The sequence below is a fragment of the Podarcis muralis genome, chromosome 2 (genome assembly GCF_964188315.1).
Source record: "Podarcis muralis chromosome 2, rPodMur119.hap1.1, whole genome shotgun sequence".
NCBI classification, from domain to species: domain Eukaryota; kingdom Metazoa; phylum Chordata; class Lepidosauria; order Squamata; family Lacertidae; genus Podarcis; species Podarcis muralis.
This window is the reverse complement of record NC_135656.1, coordinates 62,717,429-62,735,772: the sequence shown is the minus strand read 5'-3', so window position 1 is coordinate 62,735,772 and position 18,344 is coordinate 62,717,429. Positions and strand designations below refer to the sequence as shown.

The 18,344-nt window shown below is 45.6% G+C and overlaps 1 protein-coding gene across 1 annotated transcript; it reads right to left on the bottom strand.

The window, feature by feature from the left end:
• Window positions 1-464: 464 nt before the first annotated feature.
• Window positions 465-17,508, bottom strand: MYOZ3 (myozenin 3). Its single transcript, XM_028718290.2, has 7 exons — window positions 17,280-17,508; window positions 12,477-12,569; window positions 11,400-11,557; window positions 8,727-8,801; window positions 7,708-7,855; window positions 6,338-6,518; window positions 465-775 (listed from the first exon to the last, which is right to left on the bottom strand). The coding sequence occupies exons 2-7, from the start codon at window positions 12,559-12,561 to the stop codon at window positions 607-609; spliced, it is 816 nt and encodes a 271-aa protein (XP_028574123.2). The 5' UTR covers window positions 12,562-12,569; window positions 17,280-17,508; the 3' UTR covers window positions 465-606.
• Between the last annotated feature and the right edge of the window lie 836 nt (window positions 17,509-18,344).

Here is an 18,344-nt window from a genome sequence, read left to right as displayed (position 1 = left end):
TGTGAAAAGCTAAGTCCCCCCCTTACTTCTACCATAAGAATTAAGCAGCTAAGTAGCAGACAGGGGCTGCTAATCAAATGTCATTGCTTAATTGATCATCAGCATGTGTGCCCATCTCTATAAAAGGTGAATTTTTAGCAGTTTGCTGGTCTGGAGCATTCAGGTGTGTTTTAACACAATGTCAAGGAGGAAGGAGCGATCCTCAATGAACTGAAGCAATGTTGTAAAGAAGAATGGGCCAAAATTCCTCCACAATGATGTGTGAGAGAGAAAGTCCTACAGAAAACAATTGCTTCGTGTTATTGCTGCTAAAGGTGCTTTATGACCTACTGAATCACAAGGTGTACTTCATTTTTTACACATGGCTTTTCCATTTTGGCTTTATTTCTGTTAAATAAATCATGACTTGGTGTAATACATCATATGTTGTTGTTCGTCTGAGATTGTATTTACCAAATTTTAAGACCTACTAAGGAACAGATGATTGTTATGTCTTTGTGTGTAAAACCACAGAATTCAAAAAGGGTGCTTTCTTTCTTTCCCCCATGATTAGGAGGCTAGCGTGCATTGGCGTTGGAAAAAGTCAGGCAGCAGCATTGTAGCAAGTTACAGATCTTCAGATTCTGGCATCGCCTGTATCCAGCCCCGAGGTGCTCTGTTGAAGCTGGGCCTGTTTAACATGAGTTCCAAGCTGCTCATGTCTGTCTGGGCTTCATTCATCTCGTACCCAAGGATCACATCATTCAGTAATGGTCCGCCAAATGGGGTTGGGGTCCTGTAGGTACAAAAAGAGAAGGCTGTAGTGTGTAGCACACATTCAGTCTTAAGTGGGGAAGAGATTACGGTATGTGTTGGTCCTCCGTGGTCATGTATTATTACATTTATTCTCCACCCTTCGCCAGCAGGTCCCAGGGTGGGTTAACGGCAATTTAAAATTCAGAAATTAAAAACAAGTTCAAGCAAATTACATTCAGAAGAATAGTGTGGGTCCTGACAATCTGTAGTGGTCATTGTGATAGTCTATTATTAATAGTGGGTTGAAAATGAATGTTTCTCATTATCTGCTGCACTAGTCCTCTCTCAGCAATTTCAGCTACATTGTTGTTGTTAATTGAATTTATATACTGCTCTATACCTGGAGGTCTCAGGGCGGTTCACAGAACAAAATCAAGATATAAAACTACAAAATATATCATCAAAATAAAAACGACAATTCAATAACCCCCACAAAAAACCCTCCACAAGTTAAAAGGGCATAGGATATCAATCAAATCAACCAAAGGCCTGGTTAAAAAGGGACGTTTTTGCCCGGCACATAACGGGCCGCGGGTGGCGCTGTGGGTAAAACCTCAGTGCCTAGGGCTTGCCGATCGCATGGTCGGCGGTTCGAATCCCCGTGGCGGGGTGAGCTCCCGTCTTTCGGTCCCAGCTCCTGCCCACCTAGCAGTTCGAAAGCACCCCTAAGTGCAAGTAGATAAATAGGTACCGCTTTATAGCGGGAAGGTAAACGGCGTTTCCGTGTGCTGCGCTGGTGCTGGCTCGCCAGAGCAGCTTTGTCACGCTGGCCACGTGACCCGGAAGTGTCTCCAGACAGCGCTGTCCCCCAGCCTCTTAAGTGAGATGGGCGCACAACCCTAGAGTCGGACATGACTGGCCCGTACGGGCAGGGGTAACTTTACCTTTACCTAAAGGTGTATAGTGAAGGCGCCAGGCAAACTTCCCTAGGGAGAACATTCCACAGATGGGGAGCCACTGCAGGGAAGGCCTGTTCTCATGTTGCCACCTTCCGGACCTCTTGAGCAGGAAGCACACAAAAGAAGGGCCTCAGAAAATGATTTTTAATTATGTTTTATGATGTTTTCACGTGCACCTACAGAATTCACCGCTGGCATGTTTCAGTCAAGTTTTCCCTTGATGTTCTTCTAGTGCACACACAATTCCTATAAATATTTGAGTTGCCTCACACTTGTGAAATGTATGCATGTATTTATTTTACAATGTGTATTTTTTGGGGGGGCTGCAGATGGCTTCAGTTCTCTGCTGCTTTGCACAGCTGGTCAGTGTCTGCTTCCAAAATAGTAATAGTGTTGTTACTCTGCAGAACTTTGGTCCTATGGTGAAAATCTAATTGCGCTTGAAAGTAGCTATGTGTGTTCTTGGTGTAGCAAGAAGCATGTTACATGGAATTATATCTTGAAAGCAGCACCTGGAAGGCAGATGTGCGGGGGGGGGGTATCTAGAATTTTAAGATATTAAAGACTAGCATTTATTCAAGTGTATTATGCAAACAAAAAAGCTGTGTAAAACTCGGAGCCAGTTTATTTATTTTCACTTGCAACAGGGCAGTAAAAACTGAAAATCTGGGTGTATCTGAGAAAATAAATCAGTGTTGTTGGCACTGACATGAAAGTAATTGGAATGCTAAAGAGAAGAAAATATTTTCCCCAGTATACCGTATATATTTTTTCAAAGATCCATCATGGCATCTAGGCTGCCTTTGAAGACAGCCTTGACATAGTACCCCATGGTGCACTGCCCACTATGCTGATCCCAATTGCAGCCTTCACTTCATTTACCTATCAATAGGCAGCCATTTTTATTTCCCATAATGCTTCCTGATGTAGCACTCCTCCAGGGCAATGTGGGAAATTAAAATGAGTGTAGGCTGCTCCTGCCAATAGAGAAGCCTGCATACCAAATGCTGATGCTATGTCTTCTTGGTCACGTAATGGCAATAGTGGGTTTTGTTTTAAACATACAATAAATAATTATTTTCTTTTTAAAAAGTTCCTTGCCTTTCAGTCAGGTTGTTATTTGCCTTGAAACATTTGTTTTCTTGAATTGTTTTGTGGCAAGTCATAATCTCTGAAACATTCACATGAAGGCGTGGTAAGCACTGAATTCAATTGGTAATAAGTGCTACTAAGGGTTCATTTAAAACAACAGAGAGAGGGAAGAAACCAGGCAGCTATGTCTGTTTAGCATATATGAATATATTTCTGCTACAGGGCCTGAAATAAACGGAAACATGAGCAGTAACCAGAACTAAAAGAGTAAGTCTTTGGAACAGTTCCCCGGTCCAACATATGTTAAAGATATTGAGACGCAGGAAGATTCTGTTTTTAAAAAAGACGTTGCAAGACAGTAATGGGAGCAGGGCTGGCCCAATACATTTTGGCACCTGAGGCAAAGCACAGAATGCTGCCTCCCTCCCTGCCAGGGTAGAAGGGGTAAGTGAAGATCTACATCAGGAACCAGAGGAGGAATAAATATCTACATCCGAATCTGCTGCCCCTGAGGATCCTGCCACCCAAAGCAGTCGCCTCACCTTGCCTCCGGGGTGGGCCGGCCCTCATTGGGAGTGACGACTAGTTGGGCATGGTTTCAGCAAGAATTTTTTTATTTAGATGTGAAGAGGCTATGAATTTATGCTTTAGCAACATACTGCAGATGATGAAGTTTTGAAAGTTGCCAATTGGCAGCTGATGAAGGCAAAAATACGAGTGGTACCTTGACTGCATCGTGTGGATCTCTAAGATTATAGTTGGTGACTGTTTTCATTTGCTAAGCTGTGCTACTGGAGATGGGGGTGGAATTGTATGTGGCAGAGGTTTCCTGGTTTATGCCAGGGGCAAGGTCATCGGGGGAGCTGTTGGCAAGGTAACAGCAGCAGTATTTCTGGTGCTGGTAGCCAGGGAAAGGGTCCAAATGGGACAGATTGTGGTCAGGGAAGGAGTGAAGTAGGTCAGCCAAAGATCCGCTGGGTCATAGCCTGGGCTAGCAGCTGAGGAGGAGCCCAGTGTCGACTACTCTGTTGTACCAGCTTGGAGCTAGCACAAGAAAAATAAAGACAAATACCCCCTCTTTTCTGTCCTGGCTTGCAGGTGGGGAGCCTACGTCAATCCATTCCTGTCCAACGAATCCTTGGTTAGGAGTTAGGATTGCTTTATAGAATCAAGTTGGCTGCGCTGTTAAAAACTGGGAAGTCTAACTTGCAAATTATTGCCTTATGTATTGTGGAAAATTTTCTACCATGAACGTGATAGGTTTCATTTAATTTCTGTTGCCAGTGTGGCTACCATATTAAGGTGAATGGATTAAAACTGCTATCAAATCAGAGTATTTCCCCTTGACCTAACTGCATTGTCCTCTTGAATCTTTTCTTATAATATATATCCCCGTAAGTGAAAGACAGCAGTCAGCTAGTGCAGTTTAATAAGGAAAAGTGCCACTGTTCAAGTACGCGTGGAAGCTACACTTTCAGTGCCAGGAGTTAGGGGTGGTTGAAGCATTAAGTCTTAATTAATTCATACATGAAATAGCCTTTTAGATAATGATGTACGGATTGAAATTGAGCTCCACAACAGATTTCACACTTCTCCAAATGTCAGAACACAGTTCTCGGCAATTTAAGCATATCAAAATATAGATTTACATATGACTTTGAGAAAAAATATATATTTAGATACGTAATTAAAATAACCTTTTCAGAGTTGTCATTTTTTAATTTGCGGACTGGTGCAGAAAGGAAACAGAACAGAACTCTTGGTTAAAAGCATGTGAGAGTGGCATGGGGTGTAAACAGAATCCTCACTTGATTCCTCTGCCTCCAGTTCCAGTGACACAATGATGTAGGAGACTTACAATTTCAAGGTTCTGTTACTAGCAGTTGGGAACAAATTCATAAGCCCAATCATCAGTAAGCCCCAAGTCCTAAAGCATTTTTTATACAGTGGACACTGGGGTTGCGAATGTGATCCGTGCGGGAGGCACGTTTGCAACCCGCAGTGTTCGCAACCCGCAGCACTGTGTCTGCGCACGCGTGGGTTGCGACTAGGCGTTTCTGCGCATGCGAAAGTACGATTTAGTGTTTCTGTGCATGCACAAGCGTCAATTCCCGGAAGTAACCTGTTCCGTTACTTCCGGGTTTTGGCGCGTCCTTAACCCGAAAACACGCAACCTGAAGTGTCTGTACCCTGAGGTATGATTGTACTTACTTTGTATCCCTGCAGAATGGGACTTCTGGAAAAACACTTGCAAGAAGAAGGATGCAAATGTGTTAATAGCTCCACCCTCATGCCCTCCAGCTAAGTCCTAGAAGTGATACCAGACTCCAGAGCAAAGCCCTAGCTCAAACCAAGCACTGCCCAGGGCAGGCATGTCCAAAGTCCATTTCGGGGGCCTAATTCGGCCTGCCACTTGGTGTAATCCAGCCACTGCGGCAGTTTATTTCCTGGGGTAAAATCCTTAAAAAACCCCAACAACTTCAATCCTAAAACCTAAAAAAAGGTCAACAACTTTGGTCGGCCCTCACGGCCCTTCATTTCATCAAATCTAGCCCTCTTTGAAAAAGTTTGGACACCACTGGCCTAGGGCAAGGTGAGGGAATCTAGCCTTCCAGAGGATCCTGGACTACAACTCCTATCATTCCTGACCATTGGCCATGTTGGCTGGGGCTGACAGGATGTGAAGTTCAGCAACATCTGGAGGGCCACAGGTTCCCCATCCCTAGTTGATGGGGATGGGGTGTGTGTGTGTCATGCACTTTTCTGAAAAGCTGGTTTAGGATTATATGCTAGATTTTCTGGGGCCATCTTCCAACATTTTCATACCATAAGCCATGATGAACTGAAAGTATTAACTTGTGAGAATTTTCCACAAGGTAATGAATGGCAAAGCAGTGGCACATACAAGCATGTCTTCTACACAACTGCCGTTACTTTAACAGTCCTATATGAACTACTGCTAGCGAGCCATGGTGCTGGAATGGTTGCCTGCCTAACAGAAGAACATCTTGAGACGCCAGCAGCGCTGCAGCTAGGGATGCAATTTGAGGCCAAAGCCTGTGGCCCTGCAGCACTCCCAAATGACCACCCAGAGAGTGGCAGCAACAAACAGATCCTACACCAGCCCCTTGGCTGGAACAGACATGCCTCCAGTCACCACAGCACCCTTTCTTTATTTTGTTTTTAATTCTAGTCAGCGGGAGGCAGGAATGTTCATGGCTGCAGGTGCTCGTTTTATTATTTTAAACTTACAAAATATATTATCCCATAAACAGTGCTTATTCCCAAATAAATGGGAGGAATTCAATCTTGTGCTAAGGGAATTGTTCCACCAGGGCAAGCATTTTGGCTTGACAGACAGAACAATCACTCCTCTATTCCCCCAGCGTACAGTTCTACAGGTTCTTCTGACACACACTCTAATTTCAGGGGTTGTTTGTTTGTTGTGGGGCAGGGGATGCCCCATTGTATAAGCAGCTGTGAATGCTGATTAAAGTATAAGCTGAACATCCCAGCTCAAAATTCCACACGGAAATTGTATGAGGGCTTACCTATTGAAGCTCCTGACGTCAAAACTATTCACTTTTCTGGGAGGTTCAGGCAAACGGGTCTCATGGTCTATCTGGTAGTCCTCGCTGCTAAGGAACTCCCGCCAGGGCGACTGGTAGCCTTTGGGGATGGCTGTCCTGTTGAACTTCTCTGGTGGTACACCACTTAGAGGTCCAGAATAGCCTGTGGTTCAGAATGTCACATTCAATGAAAACATCTTAAGTATGATGGCAGAGAAACCTGAAGTATCTGATTTCAGAGGTCTTGTTCCTAGCAGAAACTAGAACAGATGTGAAAGAGCAGGGCTGTTTCCAGATTTGGGAGGTATTCGACAATATGGCCCTCCTGTACTTAGTAGAGGATCTCCATGGCATCTAGAAGGCTCCAAGTAGAACTAGGAGAAATCTCTGCCTGAAACCTTGAAGAACTGCTAGTAGTGGCTCAGTAGAAGGCCGCTTCTCTTTGCCTTGGCAAGTCCTGTCCTGCTTTTTGTAGATGTGCAGTTCACACACACACACACACACACACACACACACACACACGAAAGCAGCACTGGCTCCCTCCCCAATCATTTTGACAAGCAGGGTCGCTGCATCAAAGGCCAGTTGCCATCCTTAGAAGCTCCCTCTCCCTTCCCCTGCCTTTCTGTATTTAATGAAGGACACCAGCTTGTCTCTGATTCAGCTGTCCTCTGCATCAGTCTGCTTAGAGGGAACGGGTATTGAGATGTCTTGTCAGACGTCTCAAGGAAGTTCCCGAAACTACAACTAACCTGGAAGTTGTGAACTAAATCTTGACTCCACCTGCGGTCAGGTACAAATGGCACCTGCTGATGCTGAGGGAGATTAAAAACAAAACAAAACTATAGCAGTGTCAAGGGCTCCAGGGAATGTTTGAGATAGCACTGGAGTGGGGCTTAACCTGACAGCAACTAGGATCCTTCCAACGACTGCTGTAACCATTATTTGGACATTTATTGGCATTAATGAAATTTAGGAAGCTGCTGTGGTCCACCTAGCTCAGTATTGTCCCCACAGGCTCTCCAGGGGTTCATACAGGGATTTTTTTTTCAGCCTGTTTCCAAATTCTGGGATTGAACCTGGGACCTCAAAGCAGGTGCTCTACCAGACTTTTAGAAGACATCTGAAGGCAGCCCTGCTTAGGGAATCTTTTAATGTTTGATGCACTAGTGTATTTTAATATTTTGTTGGAAGCTGCCCAGAGTGGCTGGGGAAACCCAGCCAGATGGGTGGGGTATAAATAATAAATTGTTGTTGTTGTTGTTGTCGTCATCATTAAACTGCCCACTTGCACTCTTGCTTTTGTGCTGAATAAGAGTTCTGGTCCCAGTGGTGCTGTGCCTGGATCATACCTGGAGCGATGGCATTGGGATTCAGGGCTTTGCTCATCCGCAAGACTTTGTTTGTTTTCTTTGGCACTTTGGGAGGTGTTGCCTTTCCTGAGGCTGCTTCGTGAAGTCCAGCCTGGTAGTTCTCCTTCCCTTCAGCATTATGGATAGACTAGCAGACAAAGGGAAACAGGCATAGGCTGCAAGATGTTTTCTGTCATCAGAAAGGTCTCCTCAGCATGCTTTCAAGACTGAGGTAGGCATGGAAATTCAGGCAGAAGCAGAATGATAAAAGGGGAATGGAAGAAGGCCAGCCAGGCCCCTGGTTGGATGAGCTTTTTTTATTCACCATTGAGGGAAATAATTTTGCTTGAAGCAAACAGAACATATCTCCCAGCTGCTTCTGTGAATAGACCACAGTCCAAAACTGCCTGAATGCTTTCCAGTGCTTCCACCTCCTGCTACTCAAGTGCCATGTATTCTACAATGGGATTGTTAGAAACTAGCATATCCACACTAAAGCCTTATATTGGTTTCAGAGTACAGAGGTTCCCTCAAAGACTCTTGGTGGGCTGAGGCTTCTTGTTAGAAAGCCCTATCCTACCCCTCACAGAACTACATTTCTCAGAATTCCTTGGGAAGAGGCAATGATAATTATACCAGTTGGTCTGTAGTGTAGGTTCCCTCTCTCAGAAGAAAGGTACCAACGAATTTCACTTTTCAAGCTGCGCAAGGCATTGAAACCTGATCAGCAAGCACTGAGAGCTAAGCTTCCATCACATGCTACATAAATGACAGGACATGCAGATCAGGTACATATTTGGGTGCATGCATGAAGACACTGAAATATTAACTTGGAATAGACAGCGAGTCTGCTCCCTATCGAGGAAATGGGTGACTATGGGAAAGAAGTCCAAATGACATAGCTTCAGGGTGAATCTGCCTCAGTGTGTCACTTTTTGGCTTCTCCAGGTCTCATGATGGACCCTAAACTCTAGCCTAAGCAAGTGAGATCTTCCCCATGCAGCAGTCATGCAGACTACCTGTCCTTCTGACATGCCAACTCCATCGTAATCAGCGTGTGAGCCTCCTCCTCCTCCTCCAGAAACATTTGAGATCTTGCAAAGAGAGCAAGGAAAAGAATATTAATACATGACATGGGCAAGGGCCATGGATAAGCCCTAAGACTGAGAGAATGCAGACACTAGTAGATTAAAGCTAAATATGGCCTCCTGTTAGAATTGGCAGTCCTGCAGCTTATTCTGCAGTGGTTCATAATTTTGCCCTTGCATTGTATGCCCATTCCCATAGCAAATATGGTGGCCTCAGTTGTGAACCTATTTTTAGAAGATGGGGGTGGGGGGGTGGAGGAGAGAAGTGGTTTGTCAAATGCATACTATATGAAAGAGTAATTAATAATCACGAGCCAGGTGATTTAACTTAAAAAGACTACTAGAGAATATATGTGTAGACTCCGGTTAAATGCTGGGATGACTAGATTTGCTCCAGCTACTTACAGACAGAGGTGTCAACAGTTAAATTGCTTTAGGAATGAGTTAAAGAAAAGCCATCAAAGACATTTACTGTCAAAGGTATTTATCTGGCCTTAATGTAGCACCTATATAAATGAAGAAGATCACAGGCTCACCACCCAACTGACGGTGCCCTTAGAAAATGGGGGCTTTTCCCAATGTGAATGCATTCAGCTCTAAGTCTCTGATACTGACTTTTGCTGAGCAAAAGAGACTGCAAAGCATGGCACCGACTCCTCGAGCAGGGGTAGATAAGTCCCTGTTCAGGGGCCTGATCTCTTAAACACTTAGTTTGGGCAGTGGCAGCAGCAGCAAAATGAGGGGGGTGAAAGGGAGAGAGAGAAATACACAATGCTGTTGTGGGCACAGCCCTATGATCTAGCAGGGGTGTAAATTGTCCCCTCCCTCCCTGGACATCAGATCCATCATTTGGTGAGCAGGCAGGGAGCAATAAAGCCCCTCTCCTCAGTTGATCCACAACTGAGAAAGTGAGGAGGGAACTGTGTACCTGCCTGCCTCTATTATATGTATGTGCTGTGTGCGTGCGTATGTGCCTGTGAGAGAACGACACGCCAGGACATGTGGTCCTTGGAGGATTGACCAAGGGTGACTGTGGCCCTCTGGCCCAAATAAGTCAGGCACCCTTTTTCTGGAAGATTCATGTCACAGCACAACAGCTGGTGCAATAAGTTTACAACTGGGTTGCATCCAATGCTGGTCCTACTCAGAGTAAACCCACTGACGTCAATAGACATGACTAACTAAGTTTCATCAATTCCAATGGAACTGCTGTGAGCAGCATGCAGTTGCATACAGCCCACTAATTCATTTTATTACCCCATCGAATAGCATCTGAACAGAGATAAGTCAGTAATTGTTTAGACCAGGAGTGGTATTGCTGGCCAAGGAGAGGGTCAGAGGTGCCTGCCTGCCTGCCTGCAAGATGATCTTGTCCATGCACTGAGTGCATGACCACCATGCCAAATCTTGCATGCCTTGTGAAGCTCAAAGGACAGAGGATGATCTGAGAGCAGAAGTGGCTTGACATCTTGTTCTGTCTGTCATCAGTAGGAGCAGACATGCCTTGGCATCTGTTCTCAAGGCACCCTCTAATGGCTCCTAGGTGTTTAGTTGTCAAAGCCTTTCCCCCTAAACGGTTTAGGATAAGGCTTTTTGGAAGATTGCCTTCTCCCACCCTGCACATCCACTGAGACTTTGCTTCATGTTGTGTTGCCACAACCCAGTTAGCCCCCATCTTACTGACATTTTTGGCACATGTTTTGTTTCCTCTTATCTTTGGTTTGGTTTCTCTCCCCTCCTTTTATGGCTTTATGATCTGGCTGCCAATGCTTAGTCCTTGCTTGTTTTTACACTATTATTGGCTGTTGCTTTTAATCAGCAGTAGACAACCTCTGGTCCATGGGCAGGGGTTCCAGTTTGGCCCATGAGACTGTTTTCCCCAAGCTAGACCCAATGTCAAATATAATCTCAGGGTGAGGCAGATGAAGGCTCCGATTGGCAGCTCCTAAAAGCCCCTTGCAAGCACTGACAATCAGCTGATGAGTGGTGCCTGCAAAACGTGGTGCCTGGGCCAGAGCAAACCATCAGCTGGCTGGCAGTGCTTGCAGAGGCACAGGCCCACCTGATATTGCCACGACATCACGTGAAGTGCTTTTCCTGTGTACGGGTGCTTGCAAAGCCCTGTTCCTCTGCCGATGCTGTTTGATTTCAAACTGTGTGGGCAAATGAAAATGCTTCTCACAGCTGATGGCTGGATCCAGCTCCCTGACCTTGCTTTTAATTGATGTTCCATGGACTATCTTGGGAAATGCTAGTGGGGCAGAAAAGTAGTGTGCAGATATTTCAATGAATAAAAATAAACAGGTGGAAAATAGAGGGGAGAATGGCATGGAGGCCGTGGATGAAGATGGAACATAGCTTACCCACTGCACTTGATGCTAAGCAACAGGATTTAAGAGGCCTGCCATTCCCCCTACCCATCTCAGCAACCTAACTGGGAAGGATTTGCTTTCTCATTCTTAGGCAGTCAGGGATCCATGGTTGAGAAACAAGAGTCCATTTGGTCAGCACTGCTGCCTCCCTTGCTGCACCTGTTGCTGTGGACCGACAGGTTGTTCTCACAGAGCTTCCTGCCTCTTCCCTCAGGACGGAAACACAACTCACAATTCTGTAGCCCGAAGGATGCTCCAGCACAAAGTTCTGCACTCTCCGCTGCCTCTTCTGGTACAGCCTGGAGCCCTTGTTGATTGGCAGGGAGAGCTCCTCCATCATCAGATCCTGAGGGATGCTCACCTTCTTTCCTAAATCGAGCTCCACCAGAGCTGAGAAAAACAGGCGTATGTCACGTGGAGGCAGCAGAAAGGCTTTAATTTACAAAACGCTGGTTGTAAATTAATTAAAGGTGCCCTAATGTGAGGCAAGGAAGTGAGGCAGCTCATGCTGGAGGGGAGAGGGGGAAGGAGGTGTTGGAGGGCAAATCTGCATCTGCCCCATGTCCTGCCCTGCCCACTCCCCTCCCCTGCCTCCAACAGCTTGCTCCCCTCAGGCGTGATGGAGAGCACTGTCCTATCACCAGTATTGAAGTCTGGTCAGCTTCAGTCTATGGAATGGGGGCACCATTTTGTCCTTCACCTCAGAAAGGTTGTTTACTGAGCTATGAGAAGAGCCATCTAAGCCCCACTTAGGCGAGGCTATAGGGGAGCAGGAGTTGGACGGTGTGGAGGCATCTGCAGATGAGCTAGCCTCCCACTGCCAGTGGAAGGACACAAGCACTAACCCTCCCCCCTCCTGGCAACTGGACATGCTGACAGGAAGGAAGCCTCTTGGTGGTATCCCTACTGACAAAAAAGCACTTAAATTGTTTGTTCTTTGGGTGGGTGAGAAGTATGAACCGGCCTGGGATCTGCTGGAGCCTTAGCCAGTCTCATTGCCCTTTGCATGACATTGGGCCTAACCTGGAAACAATCACGGAGCCAGCCTGGAGCTGACGGAGGGATCCAGCCCTATTGTCCTGTTCCTGCTGCTACAGCCACCATGAGCTGCTGGCTATGAACGCAGTGGTGGATCCACCTCTCCTTAAAACCCCACTGGCAGGGGGCAGAGAGAAGTCTGCTTGGGACCGCAGAGTTTGCCTTTGTGAGCTAGAGGCTGTAAACGAAAAGCCCAGTGAAAACAAGCTAATGCACGAATCCTGTAAAGGTCAGCAACCTCTGAAGATGATGGCAGTGGAGGATGGCTTACCTTCTCCATCTGTGAGCTCCCCCATAATGGTCTGGACCCGTGTCCTCAGCTCTCTGCTGTGATCTGAATGCATGAGGGGGAACATTTTCTCGACTGCAAAGGAAAGCAAGAGTTTATCAGTCTCCACACAAGCTTCATTAACATTTAGAGGGGGATCTGAAATTTTGGGGACACACATTCATGAAGCTCTTCACACATATCTCTTGTGTGTGTTGTTTCTACATAGTATTGCCTAACAACTGAGGAGGAGGGAGAAAGGTTTTTTTCTGCTGCTCCAGAGAAGCGGACACGGAGCAATGGATTCAAACTACAAGAAAGAAGATTCCACCTAAACATTAGGAAGAACTTCCTGACAGTAAGAGCTGTTCGACAGTGGAATTTGCTGCAAGGAGTGTGGTGGAGTCTCCTTCTTTGGAGGTCTTTAAGCAGAGGCTTGACAACCATATGTCAGGAGTGCTCTGATGGTGTTTCCTGCTTGGCAGGGGGTTGGACTCGATGGCCCTTGTGGTCTCTTCCAACTCTATGATTCTATGATTCTATAACTGGCCCTACTTGGGGTGTTTGTCTTTGCAAATTTGCTCTTTCCTCTGAATGTGAAAATGCTGGAAATGTTGCCACTGTCCTGGGCATGAGGCCAAATATATTTGTGCGATAATAACAAATGTGCAAGTGGATGAGACTAAAACTGGCTTTCTAGGTTACAGAATTGAGCAGCGAGTCATTTGGAGGACGAAACGTTTTAAGACCTTTCTGCCATTCAAAGCTGTTGTGACAGTGGAATGGGCTGCCTTGGAACGTGGTGGAAGTTTTAAAATAGAGTTTGGATGGTCATCTGTCAAGGATGCTTTAGCGGTGATTCCTGCATTGGAGGGGGTTAGACCTGATGACCCTTGGGGGTCCCTTCCAATTCTACGATTTTATGATTCTATTCTATTTCACCCATTTTTAGAAACAGCCCATTCATTCGGCTTGCTCTCTCCATACTTTGAATTTTAATCCAGTTATGAAGCCCTAGAAACAACTGAACTTTGCTCTTGGAGGTGGGGACCTAGTTGTCTGCAGGGGACTTGTCCCCATGCCTTTCTCTGGTATCCAATGAAGAAGGGCCATGGCTCAGTCTTAGAGCATCTGCTTTGCATGCAGAAGGTCCCAGGTTCAATCCCTGGCATTTCCAGGTGGGGTTGGCAATGTCCCCTGTCTGAAATCCTGGGGAGCCGGGGCCAGTCAGTGTGGACATACCGAGCTAGATGGATCAATGACCTGAGTCAGGAGCATAGGAACCTGCCTTCTGCTATCTCTTTTGTGACCCAAACAGATCTTAATAAAATATTATTTTTTTTTTCAAAAAAGGCCAGTAGCACCTTAGAGACCAAGTTTGTTCTGGGTATAAGCATGCACACAAAAGCTTATACCAGAACAAACTTAGTCAGTCAATAAGGTGCTACTGGGCAATTTTTTATTTGTTTTTATTTCCCCCCCCCCCCCGACCGCGTCAGACCAACATGGCTACCTACTTGAATCTCCAAACAGATCTTGTCACTCTAACAGTTTGGGTACAGGTTGGGGTACATTTGTAACAACGTGACTGATAAAATAAGCTCGGTATACAAGGTCCTCTTCTGAAACCTCTCGGTTCCAGAACCAAACTGCAATTAATGGTTATATTCATTTGGTCTGTATTGTTATGCAGAATTATTCTCACTTAGACAAGAAAAGGAGTCTTGTTTTTAATGCCCTTGGGTTGTAAACAAATGACCTTGGGGATATTTTTTTTAAAAAAAGAAAAAGCTTGAGCTCCAGCTGTTTGAATGGAGCACATTACAGTGAGCAAAGTTCAGCTTCTCTGAACTACATAGTTCATGTAGGGCTGTGTGTTCCTCCTCCGTGCCGCTAGAGAGACTTCCCTATATCAGCAGCAACTATTTTAAGTTACTGACCTGGGAGGATTGGGAGATGTAACCCTGATCCTTGGTCCGTGAAGGATGGAAGCAGGCAGGCAGGCAGGCATGGATTTCTGACATGATGATCTCATGGGAGTTGGAGGTGGACAAAAGTACTTAGCCCTGAGATTTCAAAGGGCCTAATATTGCTAGGGGTTAAGCCGCGCATGTACACAACCACCAGGTCTCCAACATCATGAGCAACCTTGGTTTTATGGGCAATGGGGTGGCAACCCTAAGCCCATTTAGCTGGGCATAAGCCCCATAAAATTCAATACAACTTACTATTGGGAAGGTTAGGAGTGTGTTGTTTAAGGCATTGTCCATTATACACCCACTTCAGTTGGCATCATTTTGAAAGCATGCCACTGGCATAAACAGATATGCTCTGGAGGGTGGGGGGTGGCATTCCTGTCATTGCGGCATGGCTGAAAAAAATTGCTTGTAGATTATCTCCAAACCTGGCCTCTCGGATACTGAGTTTGTGCCATGTGTATTCACTAGGCAATGAGTCAGAATTCAGGATGGAAATGCAATTGCCATCATTGCGGGTTGCAGAATCATGCTCTCACTTCCTTATTACTGCTTCCTGAAATCCTTTCACCATTAGCTCTCTTATCCTTCAATCCATTTAGCAGGTCTGAAATGTTAACATGCCTTACACATTTACTATGTATTTTTAAAAATTTCTCCATCTGTCTATTTTCTATGCACTTGGTCACCTCTTACAATACAGTGGTACCTCGAGTTACAGGTGCTTCAGGTTACAGACTCCACTAACCCAGAAATAGTACCTCGGGTTAAGAACTTTGCTTCAGGATGAGAACAAAAATTGCGTGGTGCGGCAGCAGTGGGAGGCCCCATTAGTGGTGCTTCAGGTTAATAACAGTTTCAGGTTAAGAACGGACCTCCAGAACGAATTAAGTTCTTAACCCAGGGTACCACTGTATTATAACCATACTTCACCTGATGGAGGCTGAGATCAAGGAGCAGGTTTTTTTGTCTACATATGGACATAATTGGATGCCATTTTGATCAAGATGGTGGAATTAGCCTTTCAAAACTGCACAGGTTTTTTTTGATTTCTTAGAATTCTCAAGCAGCACCAGGTATGACTAGTTTGATATAAGCAACCTGGACTTTGGGAAGTTGGCAGGATATAAATGTAAGAAAACACACACATATTCCTTCCTTTTCCACTGTCCTTCTCCATTTATCTCCTCCTACTCTTTACCTTTCATAAGCCTTGGAGTCAACCCAAATAGAAGAGTTGCTTAATTAATCAAGCAACAATTGCAATCCTGAACATGTCTGTTCACATAACAAAGTCCTACTGAATGCTACAGAGCCAGCTCCCTGGTAAGCAACCATAGGATTGCAGTCCACAGTGCCAGCAAGGTGTTCAGACTAATTTTGCATTGACCTGCCATCCAGCTATCACTTAGACACATTGGCCACTTCTTCAATCTTGAACGTGGCCTGCATCTAAAAACGTGATGTGGAATCCATAAACAATGATAGTCGGAAATTGAACTTTGTGGTCACATCTTCCCTTATCTGAGAAATGCGTAGACAATGTTGGCTGGGTGAGAGAATTTACTTCCCCCTTGCTAGTTCCAAGCTTTGGCATATATAACATCCCTCTTTCTTGTCCTGTTTCAGGCCAAGCCTCTGGCTGCAGGCTGGAGCAAGTCACATTATGCCCCGTAATTCAAGAACCAGAATTGTTTGGCAAATTTAAATGGCTTTACCTCACAATAGGAAGCCTTTTAACCATCCTATGTTACTTACTGCCACAGGACAGTCCAAAGAGAGAGACACTGTGACATCTGCAGAGCACATTAGAAACTGGAAAGCTAATTATCACTTAGCCGATGGAGCTAATGTTACAGAGGCAAGGGCTATGTATTGCATGGCCTGACGAGATTGCCAGCTTGGACTGAGAGCACATTTCCCTGCTTTTGCTCTGTGGGGGCATTCAGCATTCTTCCATTGCAATTTTGTGTTGGACAAGGTCTCCTAGAGCAGTGTTTCCCAACCTTGTGCCTCCAGCTGTTTTTGAACTACAACTCCCATCATCCCTGACTAGCAAGACCAGTGGCAAGGGATGATGGGAATTGTAGTCCAAAAACAGCTGGAGGCACAAGGTTGGGAAACACTGTCCTAGAGCAAGTCCCGATCATAGTCTTATGATTTCCTGTGCCAGAAGCCATTTTCCTTTATGGACTGAGCAAACACCCATATTCTGAGGCTAAGTGCTAATATTTGCCCTATGGACATTCAGCTGGGCTGCCTAGCCATTGCAAAGAGTGTTTCCTATATGGATACACTGAACAGCCACCAAGTCTCCCTTTCCCCTTCTTCTGCCCTCCTGTCTAAGCGACCTTGCAGTAATGATGCCTCATCTAGCATGCTCCCTAGCATGGGTTATCTGCTACCCACTTTGTGTCCTTGGGGAACCAGCTTTCGCACTGATGGTGCCCCAGTTGTATCAGAGAAACATCACATGGCACTAGAAAACAGGTATAACGCCCTTTCATGCAGTAGGGATGGATTTGCCATCATGTACATGCTCTCTGCTGCTTTCCCACATCAACAGCTGCTGGAACATCTCTTGCTTATTAAAGCCCCAAATCTGTATTTTAGAAGGGGGAAGGGGAATGTCCCAAGTTTCAACTCTACAAGGATCTTTCTGTGCAAGATACACCTGCTGCATAGTCCGATCCTCAATAATATACATATTATGCAAGCCACTAGAAGACATTGTCCAGATTACCAACATTTTCCCTCTGACGTTTCCTCACGGCAGCCTCTCCCTTCTATCCAACTACCCCTTGAGTCCAGAGAAGAGATTCCCCCATACCTTCTTGAGCCCTTCCTCAGACCGTAAAGCCCTGTGGTGAAGTCCTGAGATGGCAGACACTTCCCAGGTGAGGATTAGAGCCCAGTTTGAGTTTCCTCGACCCCTTTTCTCGCCCAAGAGCGTTCCAGCTGTCCCAAGTCTTGCCCCCTTGTGTCTTTTTCGATCTCCTGCTGCCGAGATGCCAAGACCCTAATCCTCGTTACATCAGACATTTATTTCTGGCTGAGAAAAGGGGCGTGGTCTGAGGAGAGTCTTGGCAAGCTGAGCTGGTGGCAAGTGTTGAAAGCTAGGAGTTGTTTCTTTCTGTTTTCCAATGTATTTCTTATCAATTAAAAAAAAATTGGTGTGGCGTGAGCAAGTTTTTATTCTGAAAGTGTAGCACAGAGATAAAAGTTTGAGAACCACTGATTAAAATATTCCCCCTGCCCTTGCCTTTTAGGATGACTTGTAACATAATGAGCTGTAAGTTGAAAAATACAATAGTAGAACAACTTAGGGCCTAGCTCATAACCATGCATCCTATATTCGTTTAGTGGTTCTCAGCCTCTCTCCCCACTCCCAGGTGAACCAAATGAAAATTGCTGGTATTCTTGTAAATAAATCGAGTGCAGGGTCAGTACAGATGATTTCAACTGTAAAGGTAAAGGACCCCTGGACGGTTAAATCCAGTCAAAGGCGACTATGGGGTTGCGGTGCCCCTTCAGGCCGAGGGAGCAGGTGTTTGTCCGCAGATAGCTTTCCAGGTCATGTGGCCAGCATGACTAAACTGCTTCTAGTGCAACAGAACACTGTGTCGGAAACCAGAGCACACGGAAACGCTGTTTACCTTCCCGCTGCAGCGGTGCCTATTTATCTACTTGCACTGGTGTGCTTACGAACTGCTAGGTTGGCAGGAGCTGGGACAGAGCAATAGGAACTCATCCCATCACACGGATTTGAACCACTGACCTTCCGATTGGCAAGCCCAAGAGGCTCAGTGGTTTAGACTACAGTGCCACCTGTGACCCGCTCAAGTGTACAGCACCTTGTCCACCTGAATGGAGCTAGCAGACCACCAGTGCTCTA

Coding starts and splice junctions, on each gene's coding strand:
- MYOZ3 (XM_028718290.2), bottom strand. CDS start 12,561: ATGTTCCCCCTCATGCATTCAGATCACAGCAGAGAGCTGAGGACACGG. Junction 8,802..11,399: donor ATCCTTCGGGCTACAGAATT/GTGAGTTGTGTT, acceptor TCTCTTTGCAAG/ATCTCAAATGTTTCTGGAGG. Junction 776..6,337: donor GACGTCAGGAGCTTCAATAG/GTAAGCCCTCAT, acceptor TTGTACCTACAG/GACCCCAACCCCATTTGGCG.